Raw genomic sequence first — 23,141 nt, 5'->3', positions numbered from 1 at the left:
CACCTCTGGCTTGTGCCTGGAATCCAAATTGTTCCAGCTCCTACCCCAGATTTGAAGCTGGCTCCAGGAATCTGAGAAGATGTTAAATTTGCTATTTCAACTGTCATTGTCTGTACAGAGCTTTTATTCTCTAGTCTCTCTAGCTATTAAATGCTTACTTTTTACAATTTGAACACCTCTGGCTCTGCAGTTGAAGTTAAGGCTGTTTGGTAAAGGAGGGGGGAGTTGGTTTTGTTTTGCCTTTTCTCCTGAAATACAGATTATTTTAAAAAGTGGATAATGTGCTGAAAAGTGCTTCTATGCCTCATGTACAATTTCATCTGTATATAGGGCAGGTTAGTAATGTTTGCAGAATAACAGCTCTGAAATCATTGTGATTTCCTGTAAAAGTGCTTTTTTATTCCATTAAGAGGTTGTGCCCCTTATGTGTCAGCAGTGATCACCCTTTAGGTCATTGCACTCCTGGCAATTGTTGACTACATAATCTCATACCTTTTGGTTTATGAGAGATTATTCATGAAGCTATCATGATGCCTGGCAAATATATTTTTTTTAAGATGCAGTGTTAAGATGCATTTTAGTGAGTCTGCTAAAATTTCTTTTTGTAAGAGTTTAGTATTTGCATTGCAATAGCATTAAAACCTTTAATGCTCCTCAACTCTTTGCCTGCCTTCAGGAATACTCAGGATTTTGCAAACTGAATAGGACATGATGCTTTTCCCCTGAAAAAAATTTTGCCATGAGCTTTTTTTCTTGGCAGACAGCCAACTTTTTCTTAAAAATTATACCTGCACTTAAACAGTGAAAAAAGGCAACAAATTTTTCTTGATCTTTTTGTCCAAGTACTAATTATATGATTTGTGTAAAACCCTCAGACTTCAAATGCAGCATATCTCCATTTTGAAGGATAAAGCTCAGGTACTGTTTTTCCAAATGCCACTAAGAAAAGCCAGAAGTGAAGGTGTCTAACAGACACACAGTTCTGTAAGAACACCATTCCAAGGATAGCCAAGTCCCTGAAGCTTTAAGCTTCTCTTTGATCCCAGGGATTAGTGGAGGTTTCTGCTTTTGCATGGCAGATTTTTGGGCTGTTAGAGATGCCCAGAGGAGCTGTGTTTTCCAGGGAGATGAGTCAGGTAGGATCAATATTGCTTCCAGTCCTCCTCCAGTGCTTGGAAGAGCAGCTCCAGATGGGTTTGAATATTCCCCCTGTGCTTTGTTAAAGCCAGGGGTTTGTGATGCAGCTGTTGATGGGGTCAGGGACAGTCAGGCACATTCAGGTGGCATTGCCACACCAGCCCCATGTCACAGGCTGGGAGCAGAGGCTCTCTGAGAAAGACAAAGTTCTTCTTCACCTTGGGTGAAACACTCGCAGTCTTTTTGGGTAATAGAAGACAGTCCATGGGGAATGTTGAAGTCCTGGTGGAATGATTCTCTTGCCCATGCACTAATAACATAATAATAACATAATAACTTATGCTTGGGTAGGTGTGGTTGGTCTCACCTGTGAGGATGTTTCTAGAACAGGCTGATGATGAGGAAAGGTTGCAGAGACACCAGAAGGAGATTTTCAGGTGCAAGGAGAAAGCTCTAAGGTGAATAATAAGAGATATTCATGATATTTAGAAGATGATAGATGTTCTGTAGGCCAGCAATATCTGTATACAAAAGAAGAACTGATTTGTATCATCCATTTACAGTCTAAAATTAGTATTTACAGTATAAATACTGTAATGTGCTTGTAGCACCTCTTGTGGTGACAATCCTGAGCAATGCAGGAATCCTGTGGAGTGGAGCCAGGATTCACCTGTCTGGGTGAACTGAGGCTTCCCTCAGGCCAGAATGTTATAAATTCAAATCTTATCAATGAAATAGCATCAGGCTAAAGAAATGCTCAAATAAAGAATGGGAACTGTCTCAAAGGATTATCAAAACCATCATGTGGTGCTGTCCTGAGTCCTTCAAGAGCTTCAGGAGCAGTGTGGATGTGGTCAGCTGTGGCAGGGCTGTGATGCCAGGCTGGCTCCTTCCTCCTGGGGTGACTGTGTGGGGGATGAACCAGGTGGATCTGGCTACACAGGAGTTTAATTTGGTCTCACTTTGGTACAGTCACTCTTCATCTTTACTGCTCACCCCAGCTCAGCACCCTTGGTCAGACGCTCACTGGTGCTGTACCTGGTGAAATGAGACAAGTTCCTTTGGCAGCTGTGCTTGTTCAAACCTAATTTTGTGAATAATTCACCTCTAGCAGGGCCTTACAGGCTGAGCAGCTGCAGGTAGGAATTGAGGAGGCCCTTGATGAATTTTTCATCATTTTTTGGAAGGGCTGTTTTTGGCTGGAACTAAAGCAAAGGAATTCAAGGTTGTAAAATACGTGCAGTCAGAGACAAATGTTTTTGGGTGTAGAGAGAGGTCATGTGACAGCATCCTATCAAACTCCCAAGTGTGCTTTTGTTATCTAAAGCAAGAAAACAAGATTCTGCCCAGCAGATGAGAGTAAAATTCAAAGCAGGGGTAAAGCCAAACAAGCAGGAGGCTTTTAATACCTTTTTTATGATTTAGAGTTGTACCATTCTCCTACTGTTTTGATTTATTTGTTTTTGTAAGAATTATCTTAATTATGTAAGAATTATCTGTTTCTTGGTTTATCTTCTGCAGGGGATAGGATACATCATGTTTATGAATGGCATGAGCAATTTTTAAAATTTATTTTATTTTATTTTTCATGTGTGTTGTTTCCTATCACCATACTGTGAAGCTCTAACAATAGAAGGCTACAATTGAGAAAGGATATTATTAGTATCTGAAGGTTTCCGACACTGTTCTTTATTGTAGGTTTGTCAACATTTATACTTTGTCCTTGTCTCCTGCTTTCAAGCATTTAGTAGTGTACAGCATGAAAAGCTTTGTTTTGCATAATAAGAATATTGTCAGTGCATAACAGCTGCATTGTTTTTAGTGAAAAGCCCCAAACCCACCCTGAACAAAACAATTTCCAAGTGATGTACTTTCATAGCAGCTACCAAACTGATACTCCTGGAGAGCTGTGTTTTAATTAAAACCTGTATTATTATTATTTGTTGGAACCAGAGATGTTTGCTCTGTTGCAAGACACTTTGCCTTGTCCTGTGAATCTGCTGCTCAGCCAGGCACTGAAAGTCTGAACAATCCTTTAAATTTGTCATCTCATGTTTGGGAAGCCATGGAGAGCAGGGCCTTTTCTTTGCTTGGCATCTGGAATTGTGCTGTGATTTCATGGCTTATTCTTAACCTGAGCCATCAGAGCCCAGCTCAGCAGAGGCTGCTGTCTGTTGCTTGGCATCGAGGAGAAATTACATAAATCTGGAGGCTGGGGCTGTTCCTGACAGGAATGAAGGCTCCCAGCATTACTGGAAATTCATCTGGAGTTGTTGGGAGTGCCTTGGCTTGGGGAGCTTGACATGCACGTGTCACAGGGGTTATGGGCCCTTCCTCCCCACCCCATCCTTCCTCTCTCCTGCAGGCAGTTCTTCCCAGCTCCTTGGAGGAGAGCTGCACAGTCCCAGAATACACTTGATTTTAATTTAGAGCTTCCATACAGTGCTGTTATTTAGAGGGGGAGGTCTCATTTGGATTAATATTAATCAACACTATTTGAGGTTTAGGTTAAAGGCAATAAATAAATGCAGCTTTTATAATCAGGGGAAGTATTTGCAATGGTTTTGGAAAATGTTTTAAAAGCCAGTGTAGGGATAATTAACCGGAAAGTAGTTTTAAAGCTTGCCTTGCAGCCCCTCTGGAAAGCAGTTCTGATGTTTAAGAGGATGAGAGATGCTTTCTGTCCTGGATACCAGTTGGCAGAAGCTCTGGCACAAAGTGCTCTTAAATCTGTTCGAGCTGAGAGAGCCTGGCACCACGGGGGGAGGAGGAGGAGGAAGTAAGGACTGGCATTTTTAGGAATCCTGATTTTGAAGTGCAAAGATGTGTGTATTGGTGCCTTCTAGATGCTTTGTTTGCCTTTATAGGATATACACACATATATTTATATATGTGTGTGTGTGTGTGTACACATACTTTTTATATATATCTGTATGGGCAGCTACACCTTTGTGACATTTTCATGCCAGAGGGGAAGATGTAGGGGAGAACAGGAACACCTATTCAGAGGTACCCTCAGCTGCTGCTCACTTGCTCATTCAACTTGTCCTAGATTTGCTCTTTTACCTTGGGGAGTTGGAAGATACAAATTTTGCTCTCTGAACCAAGAGGATATCTAGAGGAGCTGAAGGTGGCTGGGCTTTTCTCTGTAGCCAGCAGCAATTTGTTTGAAACATCTAATGAAGTTTCATAAAATTTCTAAGGAGAGAGGGGAAAAAAAAGTTCATGTAGGGTTTTACTCCAGAGGTAAAAAGCAGTCCAAAATATATTATGGCAGCCCCAGCTGCACTGTGACAAAAATACTCTTTGAAAAAAGGAAATTCAAGTAACTCTTAGTGTGAGACGAGTGAGAATGTACGGACTGGGTGTGTGGGACCAACAGGAAATGATCCAAGTGGGAAGAGTGCACTGCCCTCAGTCTGGGGAAGTGGGAGGAAATGTGCCAGCCAGGATTGTTTTTCAGCTCTCCTTCTCTGCTATTTTGACTGAGCCTCCTCGTACAAAATACTGTGCTTCTTTCCAGGGAGGGAAACATCCATTGACAGGGCAGCTGATGGAATGGGATGCTCAGGGCTGAGCTGAAGGCTCAATGAAGGGCTGTTGGCAAGGAGCTGTCTGGGAGCATGAGCTGCCTGTGATGCTGCTCTGGAATACAAATGCCTCCCTCTTAGGGAAGGCACTGAGGGCTGCATGTGGAGTTTCTCATGCTGAGCATGAAAATTTAATCTGGGTAAACAACATCCCCTGGCTGGTGGAAATTAGGGAAGAGGAGCTGCAGCTCATGGGTCTGCTGAAAGAGTCCCAGCAGTGAGGGGCTTGTGGGGCTCTCACCAGAGATTGTTTGAGACAGGCATAGTCTGCAAGAAGTGCCTGGTGTGTTCTGATGCCACATCATGACACCTCTCCAGAGTATTTTCCTGACTAGAACTTGCTGTGAAATGGTGCTGTGCCTTCAAGAGGGCTTTTTAGAATTTGTGAGAGTTCTACTGAATTACAGTCTATCGGGGTGAAGCCTTCTGCTGGTGAGACCAGTTGACTGTTGATGTGCATAAACAAAGTCAGTGTGGGGATGATTGTGAGATGTAATCCTGATCACCAAAATAAAATGTGTCTGTTACAGCTCTTCTTGTTACACAAATCAGTACACATGTTTTGCTGTAGTTTTTAAAAAGTATTTTAACTCAGTATTCAGAATATCCTGTGGTAAATAGTGAAATGAAGGCAAAAAACAAAATACCACAGTGCTGATCTAGCTTTGTGTTGTTTTTTATCAGTTTTTCACTGCGTTTTCTGAATCCCAATGAAACATTGTTATTAGTTGTCTACAGTAACACCCTCATCACAGTTGTACATTATTCCTTCTAATCTGTGTTACCTTGTGCTTGTCAAGATAAGTTTATTTCAAGTTCAGGCAGTTTAATTGTCTGGCTGTTCTCTGGCCCCTTGGGATTTTGCCAGTTTCTCTAGTCTGGATGAATTTGCAGTTTAGCACCACCCATGATATTCAGCTGTTCCTTGGCCACTCCTTGCAGGAAATGTGTTTTAGCCCATATCTGTATTCAAGGATGAATGCTGCTCTGGGGTTTTGGGGTGGTTTTTTGTCACTGAAGTTGATTGGAGTGGGATTAATGAGGACTAGGGAGGTGATAGGGCCACTCACCAGGCTCTGGAGTGTTCCCAGAGGAGTTCCTCACTTATACTGACATTCAGTGAAGCCTCTTGAGGGTGAAGATGTCTCTCTTCTTTTCCCTCTGGCAGGCCAGGTAACATTCTGGGGTTCCTTCCAAGCCAGATGTCTCCAGTAAAGCTCCTTCTAGTCACTGTCCCTGGCTTTTGAATGTTCGAGTAACATGACATTTTCTTTATTCCAAAAAACCAAGCACACTGACTTCTCTGACTAAAGCTTAACATTTCTTGGTTTAACATCTTCCTCTAGTTGCTTTCAAACACTATCATTATTTAACTCTGATTTCAAACAATTTGTAAGGCTGATCAATCTATATTTTTCAAGGCCTTTCCAGAGTGTTTCCCACACTAGCTGGCTTGGATGGGAAATGGAATATTTTTCCCAGGTAAATTGTGGGTAAAATCAGTCATTTATGGCTTTATATCAGCCAGTCAAGCAGGGAAGTGTCAGGGCACAGCATGCACCTCCAGCTCTGCCTTAATGCACCCTTTAACTCCTCCCTGTGCAGTGAGAAGGGCCCAGGGCAGTGTATTTACCTCATGTCTTTAGTTTGGTTTGCTAAAATAAATGGATTTTATTGCTGCACTGTACTGCCTGTTCTGGAGCCCCTGGTTTGGTTCCCAGTTGTCCCATCCCATGTCATTGGTATTCTGTGAGGGTGTGTGGCAGCTTGCAGGGAGAGAAAGAAGTGCTGGGGGCTCAGGGGGAAATTGCCAGCCTGGGCTGGCTTTTCACTCTAAAACCATTAAGGAAAGCTAAGTGCCATGGTAAAAATACAAAAGTTTGGGATTTTATCATGTAAAATTGGATTACCTACTCGTCTCCTTATGAATAAGTCTGCTGTGCTCTGAAATACCTGTCTTGGTTTTTATACACTGATAAAAATCTGTTTATGTCCCTCTCTGAGGCTGTACTTTGGCTTATATAAAATCAGATCCTTCCCTCCTCCCCCCTCATAAGGCACTTAAACAACCCTAAATTAAGATTAATGTTCCATTACACTTTTATCAGTTATATTATAGACTGAAATGCACTATTCACATGCAGATTGATCTTCGGTGTCAAATAATAGCAAAAATCAATACTTTTATTTTTCTTTTTAAACCGCTGTAGCTACAGAAACACTCATTTGCATCAAGTTCTGTTGGATCTCAGCTGGGGGATCTGTGTGTTGGGCAGGCTGAAGCTGATGGAAAGCCCAGCTTTGAGCCCTGGGATCTGTGGGCACCCACATCATTCCTCCTGCCACATTTTAACTTAAATTATCATTTGTTCTTGGAATGCAGAAGCCTCTACGAGATATTTTCATGGACTAAAAAGAGAGGATTAACTGAGCTGTTGGGGTTACAGCCTCCGTTCCAGCTGGTGCTGGCTGGCAAATGCCCCATCCTGGTTTGGCATCTTGGCTGTATTTAAAGTTTGATCTCTGGTGCTTGCTCAGAAACTCACTTTTTGGGCTGCTTGGGAGGAAGCTGTTGGCATTTGGGTATGGAAATCCAAGTGGCTGCTTTGTGTAGATCCTGATGCTGATCAAGTCTGCCTTTCCAAGGTTTCTGCTGCTTTATTTCTTCACTGGGTAGCTGCTGATTCCTGTTATTTTTGCCCTGTATCCACAACTGGCACAGGCTGATTTAGCCCATCAAAAACCATCTGAGTAATGTGACTCAGGTCAGCTGAGGGCCTTGGAGGAAACAAAGTTTCTATGTTTAATTCCTTTATCTTTTTGACTTCTTTCATCCAACTGGCTGCCAGAATAAAAGAGTTGCTAAGCAACTTCTTCCCTTCTTCCCATGGCATTTCTCTCCTTCCCTGGTGTTTTGGTGGACTTTAGAGGGTCTCTTCCATCTCAGTAAGCAGTCACTTCCATCATCCCACTGGGAGGGGGCAGGATGATACTGGTGCAGCATAAAGCTGATTTCTTATCATAACTGCTTCTCTTGCTCTTGGATTCCTTGTGAGCTCCTGTGGCAGGTTCCAGCCAAGCCCTGGGTCTGGCTGTGTTGAAAAGCCCTTCCAGGGGTGGTGGTGGTGCTGTCATAAATAGGAAGGGCTCAGGTGTTACCACACAGCAAAGGAGATGAGGGAGTGGTGAATTACAGAAATCTGCCTATCAGAAAGCAAAGTGAAATGATTTCTGGGCAGAATGTCCTGAGTTTTTTTTTTTTATTTTTGGTTTTAAACAGCATTTTTTGTAAACCTGAGCACTTAGACTTTGTTTCTCTTTAAGCGATGGGGAAGTAAGAAAAAAAAAGGAAAACAGAATTTTTAGTTTTTATTTCAGCATCTTTTAAAACCTATCATAGAATCCTAGAATATTTTGAGTTGGGAGGGATCCCATCTCATTCTACCCACTGCCATGGGAGGGACATCTTTCTCTAGCCCAAGTTGTTCCAAGCCCTGTCCAGCCTGGCCTTGAACAGAAACTGGTTGTTCTTGATGAACAAGAGACAATGTTTCTATCCTTGCTGTTTTTTAGCTTCAAGCTCTCACAGTGACATTCTGGATTTAGTCTTTGGAGTTTTGAGAATGTCAACTTCACCTGGATGCAGTAAGGGTTTTTATGAGCATATGTATTAAATGATTCACTGGAGATGAGAAAATAGTGGCTCTCTGTCATGTGATTTTTAGTTATAAAGCATGCAACTGAAGAGAAACAAAGTCAGGAGAGAAGAATCCAGTTATTATTTCTGGGGCGGATGCTTCTCTGCTGTTGCTGTCTTGAGGATGTGTTTTGCAGTGGGATAAAGGCACCTTTAAATAGTCTGTTTAAAATATCATTGGGAAGTGCTCAGCTACAGTATTATAATTCAGTTGCACAGAATTTGCTTATGACACGGGGATGGAAAAATACAGTAATAGTGAGAAGGATTTGTGGTGTTTTGGTGTATATTGCTCTGGACGCTGGTTTTCCTGAGCCTGGCTTTATCACTTGTCTGGCAGTGGGTGATTTACAGGTGCTATAAATGACCCCAGCATTTACAGTTGTGTTGTTTTGAGTTAAAGGCTGTTCCAGGGAACCGGACTCAGTTAAATGGTTTTTCTTGCAAATAACATTGAATCAGCTTCCAGCTCCAGGCTCCTTGCACAGCCATGACCATCCCAGCATGGGTTTGGGAGGGAGGTGCTCAGTCTGCAGGACCTTGCACATTGCACTATTGGCTCTCCCATTTTCCTTTTTTCCCCCTCCTTCTTCTTTTTAATATCCAATTCAATGTTTTTGGAATTTAGTCTTAGTACTGCTTTCCTAACATGATAAAAGTGCATCTAAGAGAGCCAGCCTGATTCAGCCTTCATAAACTTATCTCTTTTTCTAATTTTAAAAAGGAATCCTCCTCACACTTGACCCTAAAAGAGAGAGAGAAAGCCCATAAAGGGATTGCAGAATTGACTCTCAGGAAAGCAGCTGCTATTTTCATGTGCAGAAAGCTAAATGTGGGAGTGAAGGGGCCTTTGAGCTCGACAGTTCCCAGCTGCTGGGTGGCTGGCTGCCTTTTAACAGGGGATGCAGCTGTGTCCAAGTGTCTCTGTCATGGGGAATCACAGGCCCTGGACAGTGCAATGGTCCTGCTGGACCTGCAGAGCTGGACATGGAGACCTTGGGTTACTGCAATTAGTCCTTGCTAGACACAGGGTGGGAAATAACAACAAAATAATGAACAAAATATAAACGGAATTTAGGCAACACTGCATCACTTCCCAAATTAAAAAATGTGACAGGGTTAAAAAAACCTTCAGAGACAAGTCCTTGGGGAAGATTATAAAACCTTGACAACCTTTTTGAGAGGCTTTCAAAAATACTGAGCTGATGCTATGCTGCTGAATCACAAAATCCCAGAACAGTTTGTATTGGAAAGGACCTTAAAGCTCATCTCATTCCATGCCCTGCCATGTGCAGGGACACCTTCCACTAGACCAGGTTGGTCAGAACCCCATCCAGCCTGGCCTTGGACACTTGAGTGTAAGCACCTTTGAAATGTGATGGTTTTCTACCCAAATAATCAGCAGGCCAAAGTCCATAAGGTTTGAAGGCTGTTGAAGGTGAATTCTTTATGGCTGTGTGGGTAGTTCACAGACGTACATGTTCCTTGGCCCCTTACCCTGTGACATTATGTAATAACTGACACTATAGAATAGCTAATTGAATTGGAAAAGGAGCAGTATTTGAACATTTGAATAATGAAGTAATTGTAAGGAGAATCCTTGTGGGCAGAAGGAGAAGGACTCAACTCCTAGAGGAGCTCAGTTGATCACCAAGCTCAGTTGATCCCCACAAAAAAGGAGATCTGCTTGGAGTACAGTGGAAGAACTTGGGGAATACTTTTGAGACGGTGTTGTTATCAAGATGATGAAAGCAGTATGGTGGGGGAAATTTTCCCTGGCCTGTGGATGTGTCCTCTGCTCTCAGGTGTGAGTGAGGGTCCCAGTGTGGCCAGCCTGGGGGATGCATTTACACTCTCAGAGCCAGTCCCTGCTCTGTCCCTCCTCAAGCCAAACAGACTGTGCACTCACATTGTCCTTGCTTTTCAAAGTTGCCTCAGTCTTTTGCAATCCATATTTCTGATTTCTTCAGGGGCCTTGTATTATTTTGTTCCACTGTCACAAATTGAACAGTTCCATTGACTCTTCCCCCCATCAGTTTTCTCTTCATGAGAAAACTGCAGGGGCATCTGCAGAGCTTTGGCGTGTTTGGATGCCTGCTCTGGCCTATTTTGACCTGGGTTTTCCACATGAATTATGATCCTGTAGCCATTTGTATTGTTCTGACACTGCAATTCTTAAAAAAATCCTATTACATTTCAATTCCTACTGATTGTATTCAATGGTCTTTGGAAGCCTTTTCAGTTATTTATTATACATTTTTTTCTCCGCTCTTACAGCTGAGCAGAATTTGTATTTTTTCCCTGCTCTGTATGAGTTTTCTCCTTGCTTTGACTGCTCTGAGGCTCTTTCCAGCTGGGCTCTTCCCCTCCTTCTATGCATGTGTTGATTTGGCAGGAAAATGCCACTGTGGTCTGGCCACAGTGTGGCTGTGAGGGGGCATGGGAGAATGCTCCATTTGTCCTGTGCTTTCAGGGTTGTTTCCTCCAGCCTGCCCCTGCTCAGGGATAGACCTTTCACAGGACACCAGCCAGCCCTTCATCCCCTGCATCCAGAAGCTGCACTGACATGGGATCCCCTGCTCCTTCCTCAATTACTCTCTGTGTGCTGCCTAAAGGGAGTTGGAAGCAGGACCCAAAATAATTTTGGGTGGTTCCTGCTTGCCAGGTCAGTTCCAGATTCGGTTTTTGGTGGTCAACAGCACAGATAAGTTTATACCCTTCACTGTTCCTGCGCAGATGTGAAGGCACACACACACTTTGCAGTGATGACTTACATTATTTAATGCCTTGTGCAGTCCCTGCATCCATGCTGTGCATGCAGGAAGCCCTGGCATGGTGTTTGCATGCATTGGAGCAGAATCTAACTCAATATCTAACTCAGTATCTAACCAATACCTTACAGACCTTTCCAAAAAGATGCTTCTTAAACCTTTTTTTGTGCCAAAAGTTGCTTCATCATTACTGTTCTGCATGGTATTTGGTTTTAATAAATTCAAATGGTATCCAGGAAAGGTTTACTGTCAATCAGAAAGTTGTGCTTTATACACAGTTGGTTTTAAATGGTGGTTTTTGAGTTTAAATAGGTGCTTAAACTCTGGCTCAAAGCTGAAGAGCACTATGCAGGTGTATGAAATGCAGAAGAGGGCCCAGCTCCCTATACACATAAAATTATCACTTTTAGGAAATGTAACCTTAAGTCAAAATACAGAAACAGGATGTTACCAACTGGAATAAGACGTAGCTGGTTAAAAAGAGACAGAAGCTGGTTTCTGTGTTTTAAATCCTTGTGAGGGCTGTTGCTCTCTTGGCTGCTCCTTGTCATCAGTGGGAGGAGAGATCTGCAGCCCCCCCTGCTCCTGTGCCACTGATCCAGTTCTGCCCTGCCTGGTTGTGTTTGAGTTATCACTGTGTTAACATGAACTGAAAATACTGCAATTGGTTTGGCTAGTCTGCTGCTCATTTATTTATGTCATAGGCTGAAACATGGTTTAGATATTATTTTGTGAACATGTAGGCTTGGTTATGGATGTATCCATTCAGCATCTCACCATGCAACTGTAACTGATGATGTCCTAAGATTTTTTTTTTTAAATGAAAGAAAGAAAAAAAGGAGAAAGCTGGGACTGGAGTAAACTCCTAAATCTGTGTTGAAGGAAATGTTTTTTCTCCATCAGGGATGTCCAGAAGCTCCTGTGCCTGGTACTGCATGGAGGGGTGGGATGAAAATAGGGAATGGATCACAACAGGTTTTACAGGAGCAGAACCTGGTTCCTCTCTCACCTGTGTTTTTCCAGCTCCCTGTTCTGGGCTGGAGGTTTCTGAAGCTCTGCTGCTGTCAGAGCAGCTTTCTCAGCTCCCCTCCCAGCTGGGGATTCTCAGGGATAACCTGTGGGATAGGGTATGAGATTGAGTAGCATATGGCATAGGGCTCTTGGATCAAACCAAGCCAGCACAAACATTCAGGCACTGTGTCCTTCAGCACCAAAAATCCTGTATTCTCCTTGATGCTGAGGAGTTATCCTGCAAAGCAGGAGGGAGCAGTCAGTAGTGTCATTTTGGGAGTGCAGATTGTTCTGTGCATCCCTTTCATTCCTGCTTGTGCCATTTCCACGGGACTACAGCTAGGAAATCATAAAAAAAAACAAACAAACAAACAAAACAAACAAACAAAAAAAAAAAACCCAGGAGAAATACTATGCATTTGTTCAGAAGAGCTAAGAGTGAAGTGAGCTGCTTTGTTAGCTCTTATCCTGAGTTTTACCTGCTGATTTTTAGTGAGATTGCAGCTGCTGGTTGAGCCATGGAGGAGGCAGACGTGCATGGAATGGGTGCCTGTGCTGGGATTGCTCCTCAGCAGCCTGGATGAGTCACCTCCTGTGGTTTTGAGCAGCATCTCTGCACTTATTCTGTCATTTAAGTGTTATCAGGTTAGTGAAGAAAGATTTCTTATTTCTCTAGCTCATCTGCCAGAAGAGGAGGCCCCTTGAAGCTGTTCCATCCCCTAATTGCACAGCAGCAGCAGTAGCAGACGTGCATATGGCAAATGTTTCCTTGCTGACACATTGGCAGCAGGTCCCCAGCATCTCAGCCCCTTCAGTTGTCCTGTGTTGTGTTTATCCTCAGTGGCACATAAAGTAGCTCCTGCTGTAGCTGTTGGGATGAAAAATGCCTTGGAAGTGATCTGGGGGTGGGTTGTGGGCTCTGTGTGGGTGCAGACACATCCAGGGACATCCAGCCACCCCTCTCCAGGTGCAGCTGCTTTCCTCTTCCTCTGTGGCCAGCAATTGGGCCCGGATATATTGTACCAGCATGCAAGGAAAGGTCTCCATGTGGAAGCTGGAAGCTCACAGCATAACTGGAGAGTGTATATTCAAGGCAGAGTCAAAGCAGTTTTGTGAGGTGGGGTAATTCTGTGCTGGATTTTCAAACAGAGAGGTGACTTGCTGCTGTTTATGAATTCATCATTCATTGATGGAGCTGGAGATGCCAGGGTCTGTCATCACATTTGTGGATATTTTAAAGAATTTTCTAGGGGGTAACCAGTCAGCTGGTGGGGCTTTTCGTTGTAAAGCAGTTATGATAAATCAGTGGGTCTAAAGGGAGGTGAGACCCTGCAAATGTGGAGTTATAGATAATTGCATTAGGACCCATCTCAGTGTGGTTATTTCTACCTTCATGGTGGCACACAGGAAAGATTAAGAAGTAGTTTGGGAAGGAAATCAAAGTGTGAAAGAACAAGAAATGAAAATCAGACATTCAAGTCTTAAAATTCCAGGTCTTTGCTACCACACTACTGGGTGGTATTAGGTCCTTGATGCTTTTCCTGTTGAAATGAAGAAGTATGTGCTTCACATTTTTAGGAGAGACTTGTTAAACCACTGCTTTTTGTGGGAGAGGGGCAGTCCTTAAAAGAGCTCAGCTCCAGGCCAGAGTCAGTGTTGACATTTGGAGACTGATCCCTCAGCCCTGGTGGGAAGATGAGAGGAATTCAGGAGAACAAGGCTGTTTTTAGAGTGTGGTAATTATCCCTCAAGGTTTTCCTCCAAAGCAGCAGGGTCTTGTTGATGAAGTGACTGCAGACTCTACATCAGTTATTTTAGTGTGGTTTGACATGATGGTGGTGACTGCCTGGATGTAATGGCTGCATCTTTAAATTATTGTATTAAGGCAGAGCAAGGGGAGTGAGTCTTCAAGAGGGAGATGATGCCCAGACCTGTGCTTGGAGCGTATTAAATATTGTATAAATCTCTGTTCCTGTACCTCAGGGCCTTTTACTGTGTCCTGCTCAGTAAAGCATCTTAAACCTCTTAAACCATGAAGACAGAAATAAAATTAAATGGGAGAGCTTATTGCTTGCTTTTTTTATACTTTAGAGGTGCTTGAGCTACCTTCCCATTACAGTAAATGCTGGAGATTATTCTTAGATACACAAGAAAGTCACGTACTGAAAATGGAACCTGGCTTTTCTGCAGTCCTGCCTAGTGTCACATCACATCAGCCCAGGGTGCCACCACCAGCACTGCATTTTCAAAATCCCTTTGGAAATAAATCACAAAACAGTCTTTGTTTCATGACACTGGAGGTTCAGGAAGTGACCTCGAGCCACGCAAAGTCAGTGGACAGGTCTTGTTGCTTTTAATCAGATCCCTCATGGTGGTTGCTGGTGGGTTTTTAGTTATCTGGTGTTGACTGTAGTCATTTTTAGTGAGGGTTAGATGGGATATTGGGAAAAAGTTCCTTCCTGTGAGGGTGGGCAGGCGCTGGCACAGGGTGCCCAGAGAAGCTGTGGCTGCCCCTGGATGTGCCCAAGGCCAGGCTGGACAGGGCTTGGAGCAAACTGGAATTGTGGAAGATGTCTGTCATGGCAGGGGTAGGATGGTATGGGCTTTAAGGTCCCTTCCAATCCAATCTATTCCATGATTCTGTGAATATCTCTCTGTCATGTCTGTCTAACAACCATCTCTGCTGTAGAAGCAGGAAATGTTTAGGTGTTTTCTGCATATTGTCATATAGTCTTATTTTTTATGAAAAGTTCCTGTTTATTTCTGAAAATATTGAGGGTAAATGTCCTGAATCTTTGGAAATCTGGTTGAGTAGTGCCTGCATCTTTGTTAAAGGCAAGCTCTGGAACTGCTACTGGTTTGGAAGAGGTTGTGCCGTCGAAATATGTTTGAAAAGTTTGGGTTCTCCTCTGAAACAGGCCATCTCTGTGTGCAACAAAAACAAATATTTAGTTTGAGAACAAAATAGAATAAGAATAATTAAGAATAAGATATTCTCAAATGTTTAGTTTGAGAATAAAATAGAATAAGAATAAAAAAGAATAAAATATTCTACAGTGTTGACAGCCAATTAAATCTCATCTATCTTCAAAATTTTGTCTATTAATGCTCATAGAGGGGGGAAAGTTATTAAATATTAGGACTGCATTCTGTACCGGTGGTGGTAATCTTTGTATCACTACTCCTAAAGTATTTCAGGCTAAAAGAAATTCAGAATGAAATGTAATTAATTTTCTTTGGAAAAATGTTAAGTTATCTGACTAACATCTCATGTGCTGCTGGGCTTTTCACACTGATTTTACTTTAACTCCACCCTGTGTGAATGGAGAGGATGATTGCAATGCAATTCCCTTTCCCTTCCATATTTGTATTTTACTCTGTGATGTTTGAAATCTTTTTCCATGGCTTTACTGGTGGTGTTTCTCCTTAAGAGTCTGAGCAAGGAGAAGATGCTCCCAGGAAGTATCAAGATGCTGTTGAAAGCTTTTCTATTTGGAAATCACTTGTTGCTTTAATATATCAAAACCCCATGTACCGGATCAGCAGAAATCCTGATTGCAAGCAAAAGAAAATAAGATCAGCAAATTTTGCTGAAATTGCAATAAACACAGGACTTGAGCATCACAGGGGCAAACCTTTCAGAGAAGGGCAGAAAATGCTTCATTTCCTGGCTGTTTGTACCAGTGGCTGAGGGCAGCACGTTCTGTCCATGGCTCCCAAGGAGCAGAAGTCACCACTCACTTTGACTTTTCTTTTCCCCCTCGTGCCACTGGAAGGTGTTCTCTAGAATGTTTGCACCACTCATTCTGCTGTTCATTTAGAACTGCTTATTTAGCAAGTCAGTGGGTTAATTTTCAATATAACTGCCCTATTCATGACAATTTGAATAATTTGAAGAAGGAGAAAGATGAATGTTTTTTTTTTAATTTTTTTTCCTTCCCTCCTTAGGCAATTGGTGCACTTCAAAGACAAAATCTTTTTAGCTCCAAAAATGCCTTTTGGCTGCTGAATAAAACCCAAAAAGCCAACTTTTGTGGTGGAAGGTAGCTGAGGAAGAGGGATGTTGCAGTGGAGAAGTCCCAGGTGCTAACTACCAGTACCTCTTGTGCAGGACAAATTCAGAATTCATTTCTGCTTTCTTGGCGAAAAAAATGAAATGGAAATCAAACAGGCCTATTTCTTATATGAAATAAATGTAATTAGCAGCAGTAAGTGAAATCCTCAAGTTCTGCCTGGAACAGGTTGTTTCATAGGAAAAGCCAAGGGTGGCTTTTGTAGCTTGGGGGTTTTTCATGGTTGCATTGTTGCTTTGATCTCTTGAGCGCTGTGAAATTTTAACCTGATTTCCTGTGTGGTCAGCACGGAAAGAAACTTGTGGATGTATCTGCAGCCTGAAGATGATGCAAGAGCAGTTATCTCAATGCAATAAAGATGAAAACAAATACACCTGTTGTAATAGAAGAATTAACATGCATTTGTTGTAAAACATTGGAAGTCCTCCATTTGTATGAAGTGTTTGTGGAAGCAAAATGTGTTTTGTCAAGGATGCAGCCTTTGACCATCAGAAATAAGAGGTGAGGGCGTATTGAGTGGATTAATGAAGTGCTGAAAGAGTGGATAAAAGAAAAAAACACATCATAGACATTGCTCAGAAGAAAGAAAAAAGGAATTGCTGAAGGTTTCCAAAGGTATACTCTATTCTAAGAGTTGAGCTCCCCCATTTTTAGCTCAGAAGAAACCTGGGGTACAAAGCAAGCATCTGAGAGTGCCTCTAGTCTTCTTCTGACCCACGTGTTAATCCTCAACCTGCTGCATTTCATTTGGGGGTGGTGTAGATCCTTTTGATCTGCCTAAGAGATTTTTCTCACCAGCGTTTTGCAGATTGGAGCCTGCAAATTGCCTCTCAAATCTTGATAATTAGTGATGGTGGGTGGTGAACATGAACTGCAAATGGTTTGAGGTTTTCTTCTTCTTTTTATTTTTGGCTTCTGAAAATCTGTGTGCCCCCAAAATGCTCTGGAAGACAAAAGGGAAGATTACATTTGTGCAGAAGTGGGGGAGGAGGAGGAGCAGATGTGTTGTTCTGGTGCCCTGTGAAGTGCTGTGTTTCACATCCCCAAGGCTTTGCCAGCCATCCCACTGAGTGAGGACCAGCACCTCACTTCTGAGTGATTCCCACACCTCATTCCTGAGGGCTCTGGTCCTCAGGCAGGGGAGGTTTCCCAAGGCTGGAGACCATCCTGCTGCCCTGTACTGTGGATTTCATCCCCTGTGAAATTAATGCTGCTTTCCTCCCGCTCTGTTCTTGGTATTAAATCCTTTACTATCCCTGTGTTGTGTTAAGTTACCTGTGTCTCACAGCACTGTGTTAACAGCAGTCCAAGGAACATGCCTGGAACTGGGTGTTAGACTCACCTTGGATGTCATTTTTCACTAGCTTTCTTAGCCCAGTTTATTGGCACCAGAAGTTTGCCTCCATAACCCAGCTATTAATTGAATGGCTTTTTCAGGTGCTGCTGTGATTGCTGTTCTTTCATGTAAAAGGTGAAACTTCCAGTTCTTGTATCCCCATCTGTTTCCTTTAATCACAGTATGCCTTCAAACATGACCATATTTTTAGAGGTTGATGTGTGCTACCAAAATGCTGCAGGAGAGATTTGCCAGTGGATATTTTTTCCTTTTCTCCCCCAAAGAGGTTTGTCCTTCTGCATTCCTGTTCTGTATCCCCTTGCTCCCGATTGTTCATGCAGCTCAGTGGTCCTGGGACCATCGCCATCCTGGGCACTAATCAATAATTAAGTATTTTGCAGTTTGTTGTGCTGCATGCTGGCTGTATAAAGCTTCATAAAAAAATCTCCTTCCTAAACCCAGCCCACTGCTCCTTTGTGAAATACATTTGGGTTTTATTACTAAGCAGCTGTTTTCCCTTTTGTAAACGGTCCCTGCTGAGAGGCAGAAAAGGAAACAGGAAAAATAATTGAATATGGCAGCAGCATAATTCATTCAACAGGTACTTCTGTGCCTGCAGTTCTGCTGCTCAGAGAGGCTGAGCTGTGGTGGGCACACAGCCTCCTACCCAGGTCTCACCTCCACATCCTTTCCAGGGTTACATCAAGCCTTCCCTTGCTCCTTTTCCTATAGCTGGCCACACCCTTTTCCCTGGAGTAATACTACTGGTTGTATTTTAAACCAGAAGTCAGTTGGTCAGTCACACAGCCAGACTCTGTTGCTCATGTTTACCCCCTCATTTGTTTCAACTGGTCCATTAAAAGCTCTTGTCTTTAACCCAGTTTATGTCCTCTGGGAAGATAAGTCCCCGTTTCATTTCCAGTCCAGGTAGCAGTTCCCTCTCCCAGTCTGCTGTTTCTCCTCCATCTCCGACACCCCTGTGTTTACCTATCTCCAAGCACAGCCTGGCTGATGCTTTAAATCCCTTTGGATCCCTGTTTCCCCCAGCAGTGAGATGAAGACCTTAGTGCAGGCTGCCACTTGGACACAGGAGAGGATGAACTGTCAGCTGTGATCCTCCGTGAACTGCAAAAACTGAGGGACTTCCCTGGCTTTATAGTGACTTTTCCTGTAAAATCTAGGTTTTCTGGGATGGGGGAAGTTATATAACCATATAGGGTTTTAAAATAGCTGGAGAGGGGTTTGCTCACTCCCTTCCACTAACAGCAACAATGCCTGGTGTTAGTTGCCCAAAACATTGGCTGCCCCTGGATCCAAGGCCAGGTTGGATGGGGCCTGGAGCAGCTTGGGCTAGAGAATGGTGTCCCTGCCCATGGCAGAGGTTGCAATGAGTTGAGCTTGAAGTCCCTCCCGACCCCAACTTTTCTGTGATCCTATAAAATCCTGTGTTTTGGGGCGAGTAATTAGCTTTGTCTAGGGGGAAGAGAAGGATGGGGCAATGAGAAATTCAGGTTCAAGTGTGCCTGTGTAAGAGAAGGAAAAAAGGAACAGAGCATGTTGGGGGATGTACTGAAATAAAACTAGGGAAGGGTGGCTGCTGGGAGCAGGGGTTAGCAGATACTTGGAATGCCCTTGCCAAGTGGAGGAGAAGCACTGCTCTGTGCAGGGAAGGGGGAAGCTGCCTGTGAGTAGTAGTTAGAGGTGATTCTGCATCCAGAGTCCTTCCCCTTGCTTGCTGAACGCCATGGTCTGATGAATGGAATCACTCTGAGCCTGGCTGCCCCATCCTCATGTCTGTGGCTTTGGGAATGGGCAGGAAAATCCCCGCAGAGGCAGGAGCAGAACCGTCCTAGACCATGTGCTGGTGTGTCACTGAGCTGCCCAGTGCTGAGTGCTCAGGGAAAGGAAAGTCACCTTTTCCTTTGGGATTATCCATTTCTGCTGGAATGGATACTGCTATGTCACAGAATGCTTTGGGTTGGAAGGGACCTTAAACATCATCTCACTCAGATCTCCCTGGGTAAGAGTACTAGTCTGATGTTACACACGATCTTGTGGTCAGCATGGAGCAAAATTAGCCAGAGCCTTGTAAAGTACATGCTCAGAAGTAATGAATTAAGAAATGGTGTGTATGCTCTTATGCTATAGCTGAGCTTAAAAACTTGGCAAAAGGGAGAGTTTCTGACTTTTCTTTCTTTTGAAAAGTTTGGCTGGTGGAAAGGCAAACCAGGTCATCTCACCAAACTTTGAGGTAGCTTTTGTTCCAGTGCAGAACCATTTAGCAATAAACAGTTCATTAATTTGAATTTCTTTTTAACCGAAAGCATTACAGTTCTGGATTTGATTTTTCTTTTCCCTTTTGTTTCATGTGACATCTGGACTGTTCAGGGAGTGTTATTCCATCTTAAAATGGGGCTGGTTGTCTTTTTGAGCAATGGAGGTTTTATGGATTGGGTAGAATAATGAACACGTAGAGAAAAGATAATACAGCTGACTATCGCCTTTCACATCTGGGAACACAAGATCTTTAATTGATTTAGAGGGGTTATTTTGTCCCAACACTTGCAATTAGCAGCTCTTAATCAGTAAAATGCTTTTAAGAAATCTGGCTCGATGGGTAGATTGGTAAAAGGAGCAGGAGGAGCAGATATTGATGGTTTCTTATCTCCTCTCCCAAAACCCTCTGTGTTCTATGAGAATAGCTGGCTGGGTGGGAAACAGAGCTGCATGTTACTTTCTTCAAGCCCTGGATTAAAGAATCAGGCTGGAGGAGGCTTTAAGTTCAACTGCTCTGTCCCAGGGCAGGCTGGAGGCACCTTTATCATGACCAACTGTTTTGGAATATGGTTTTGGCAGCCTGAAGCTGTGCCCTTGTGCTCCTCGTCACAAACTCCACGTTTTACCTCCTCGAAGCTCACCACGTGGAGGGTGCTGTGTGTGAACATTTTCCTCTCTCTCTGCCGTGTTTAGGTGGAAGGCACGCGGGAGCCGCGCGGGGAGGTGGATTCCTCCTGCCAGGATGAGCGGGCGTCGCTAGAGATGATCTGTGGTTCGGTGCAGCTGGAGCTGTCTGAATGAAGCTATGGGCTGTGCCTCCGCCAAGCATGTGTCCACTGTTCAAAACGAAGAGGAAACTCAGAAGGGCAAGAACTACCAGAACGGAGATGTGTTTGGGGGTGAGTGTCGCGGGATTGTCTTTGTCCCTGCACCGTGAGTCCACCAAAACCATCCTGGAAGGTGTACGAGAGAGTCTTAACCTTTCACCAAACACAAAGCAAAATGCCTGTTCAAATATGCCACAATGGCAGAGCAGTTGGCCCATCCAGGGGAGGGTACCATGACACTTGAAACAGGTGAAATCCTTAGTGAAAAAATAACATTTTAAGTGATGTACAGTACTACACTGTCTTTACCTCCACAAGTCCTGGAATAGCTCAAAGACAACAAATTGCACCCCCTCATGTATATATATATGTATTTATATATATTTTTATATGTATTTATATATATATTAATATATATTTATATAAGTATATTTAAATATGCATTTATATATGTATTTATATATATTTATACATGTATTTATATATATTTATATATGTATTTATATATGTGTCTCTGTTATACGTTTATATGCCATTGGGTACCAACATAATTGACTCATTTCCTAAAAATTGAAAATCCGTTTGGTAGGAAAAGTAATTCCTCACTTCTGCAAAGCAATAAAACATTAGTTCTGAAGTCCTGTAGCAAACAGGGTTTGAAGGTACAGTGGAACTAGAAACTGAGGGATATAGTGGTGCTGGGAAGCTGGAAATGTGGGAGGAAAACATCTGGTTCACTGTGAAGACTGATCTGTGATCCAGGTCTGTGCATCAGGAGAGGTAAAGTGATAGGAGATAAAATCATAGTCAGCTTCATGGATTTTTTTTTTTTGCCCCAGGTTCTGTCAGTATACACAAAGGTTTTTTTAGATAAAGATGTAAATCTTTAAATACAGATTTTAAAATGTCAGGAATTATCTGAGAGACTGTTCAGAAATGAAATTTCTACATCTGCCTGGATACCTACCTGAAAGTTAAGCTGTGAATAAGTTGCCTTAGTACTTTTATTCTTAAAACAAGTGCCGTGGTAATGAGTACACCAAACCTCCCTGGTGTTTTTTCCAGCCTTTCTGAGGGCTGGCTTGGTTTCCCAATGGATCCCAGAGTAAGAATTCCCAGAGGTGTTCCCTGAAGAGAAAGCAGTTGTTGAACAAACTTCAGGGCTGTTCAGTCCTCTTTCTCATCCCTGGGAGATGCTGGGTTTGGAATTGTCAGCTCAGTACATTGCTTTTGTTTAAAATAGGCTTTAAGTGCTGTCATAAACAGAAAATTCTATCAGTTGCTCAAAGGAATTTGAGTTTAGATTTTAGCTTATACTTAGTGAGGGAGCAATTTTTGGCCAAATGTGAGTCTCAGTCTTTTTCTGTTTTTTTTTTGGTGGTGGTTTAACCACATGCTGTGGGCCAAAGATCATAACTTCAATGCAGGAAACTTAAAGTAGCTTCTGGAGTCAGAGGATCAAGAAGATTGAAGGGATTTTAAAAAGCTCCCATTTATAGAGCTGGACTGGTGTCAGCAGTATCATTTAGGTATTCTGGGATCCATTTGAGGGCTGTAAATCCTTCTGTATTTTACTGTCAGGAGTACTACCTGCTCTTAACCATTTCCTGGCCCATGCTTTAGTTTAGGTGTGGGATTTGTCATTCCTAAAGACCTGAGTCCGTGACTGATTCCTTCTAAGCAGAGCTGGAGTCTGACTTAACTCATTGAATGGTAACCACAGAAGTCACATTTTCCCCTTGCTGTTGGAAGACAGCTTCTAGGTGAGGAGCTGGGTGCAGGAGGAGGTTGAGCTGGAGTTTTACAGCTCATCCAGTGCCACCCCTGCCATGGGCAGGGACATCTCCCACTGCCCTAGGGTGCTCCAAGCCCCGTCCATCCTGGCCTTGGACCCTGCCAGGGATCCAGGGGCGTCCACAGCTGCCCTGGGCACCCTGTGCCAGGGCCTGCCCACCTTGATGCTTCCTTTCTTATTTCTGGGAAGGGACAGAAGTGTCTCACCCAGCCAGTGGCCACGAGCAAAGTATCTGTGCTGCCTGTAGGGATTGAAAATCCCCTGCAGTATGAATAGGCAGAGCTAAACCAAGGTGAGTGGTAGGGAAATGAGGAGCCAGGAGGTGATGGAGAGGGAATTAGAGGTTAGTTCTTGGCTAGGAGGCTGGAAAGTAAAGGAAGCAGAAGTCAGGTGGGGTTGGAAGGTGGCTGATATGTCAGTAACACCCTGAAAACATCAGTGAGCATGAGCCATGCTGTGGACGGACAGGGAGCACAGGCAGGGTTGGCACCTGGGGACCAAGGTGACATCAGGTGCCTGTGCAGAAGCAGCAGGGATGAGCCTCATGGCTGTGATGGCCACAGTGCCTCAGATGTTTCACTAGGGGAGGAAGTCCCGAGGGATTTGCACAGCACTGATAGGATTAAA

The 23,141-nt window shown here is 43.3% G+C and overlaps 1 protein-coding gene across 1 annotated transcript in view; it reads left to right on the top strand.

Moving 5' to 3' along the window:
* Positions 1 to 23,141, top strand: part of C11H1orf21 (chromosome 11 C1orf21 homolog) — a 101,754-nt gene that overhangs the window by 22,808 nt on the left and 55,805 nt on the right. The window contains exon 2 of the mRNA XM_063165460.1: positions 20,586 to 20,791. Within this exon, the coding sequence (XP_063021530.1) occupies positions 20,698 to 20,791 (94 nt within the window). The 5' untranslated portion in view covers positions 20,586 to 20,697. The remainder of the gene's footprint in view (positions 1 to 20,585; positions 20,792 to 23,141) is intronic.

The sequence above is a fragment of the Melospiza melodia genome, chromosome 11 (genome assembly GCF_035770615.1).
Source record: "Melospiza melodia melodia isolate bMelMel2 chromosome 11, bMelMel2.pri, whole genome shotgun sequence".
In the NCBI taxonomy this organism is placed as follows: Eukaryota; Metazoa; Chordata; class Aves; order Passeriformes; family Passerellidae; genus Melospiza; species Melospiza melodia.
The sequence above is the reverse complement of the archived record's forward strand: the minus strand, read 5'-3'. Positions and strand labels throughout refer to the sequence as shown.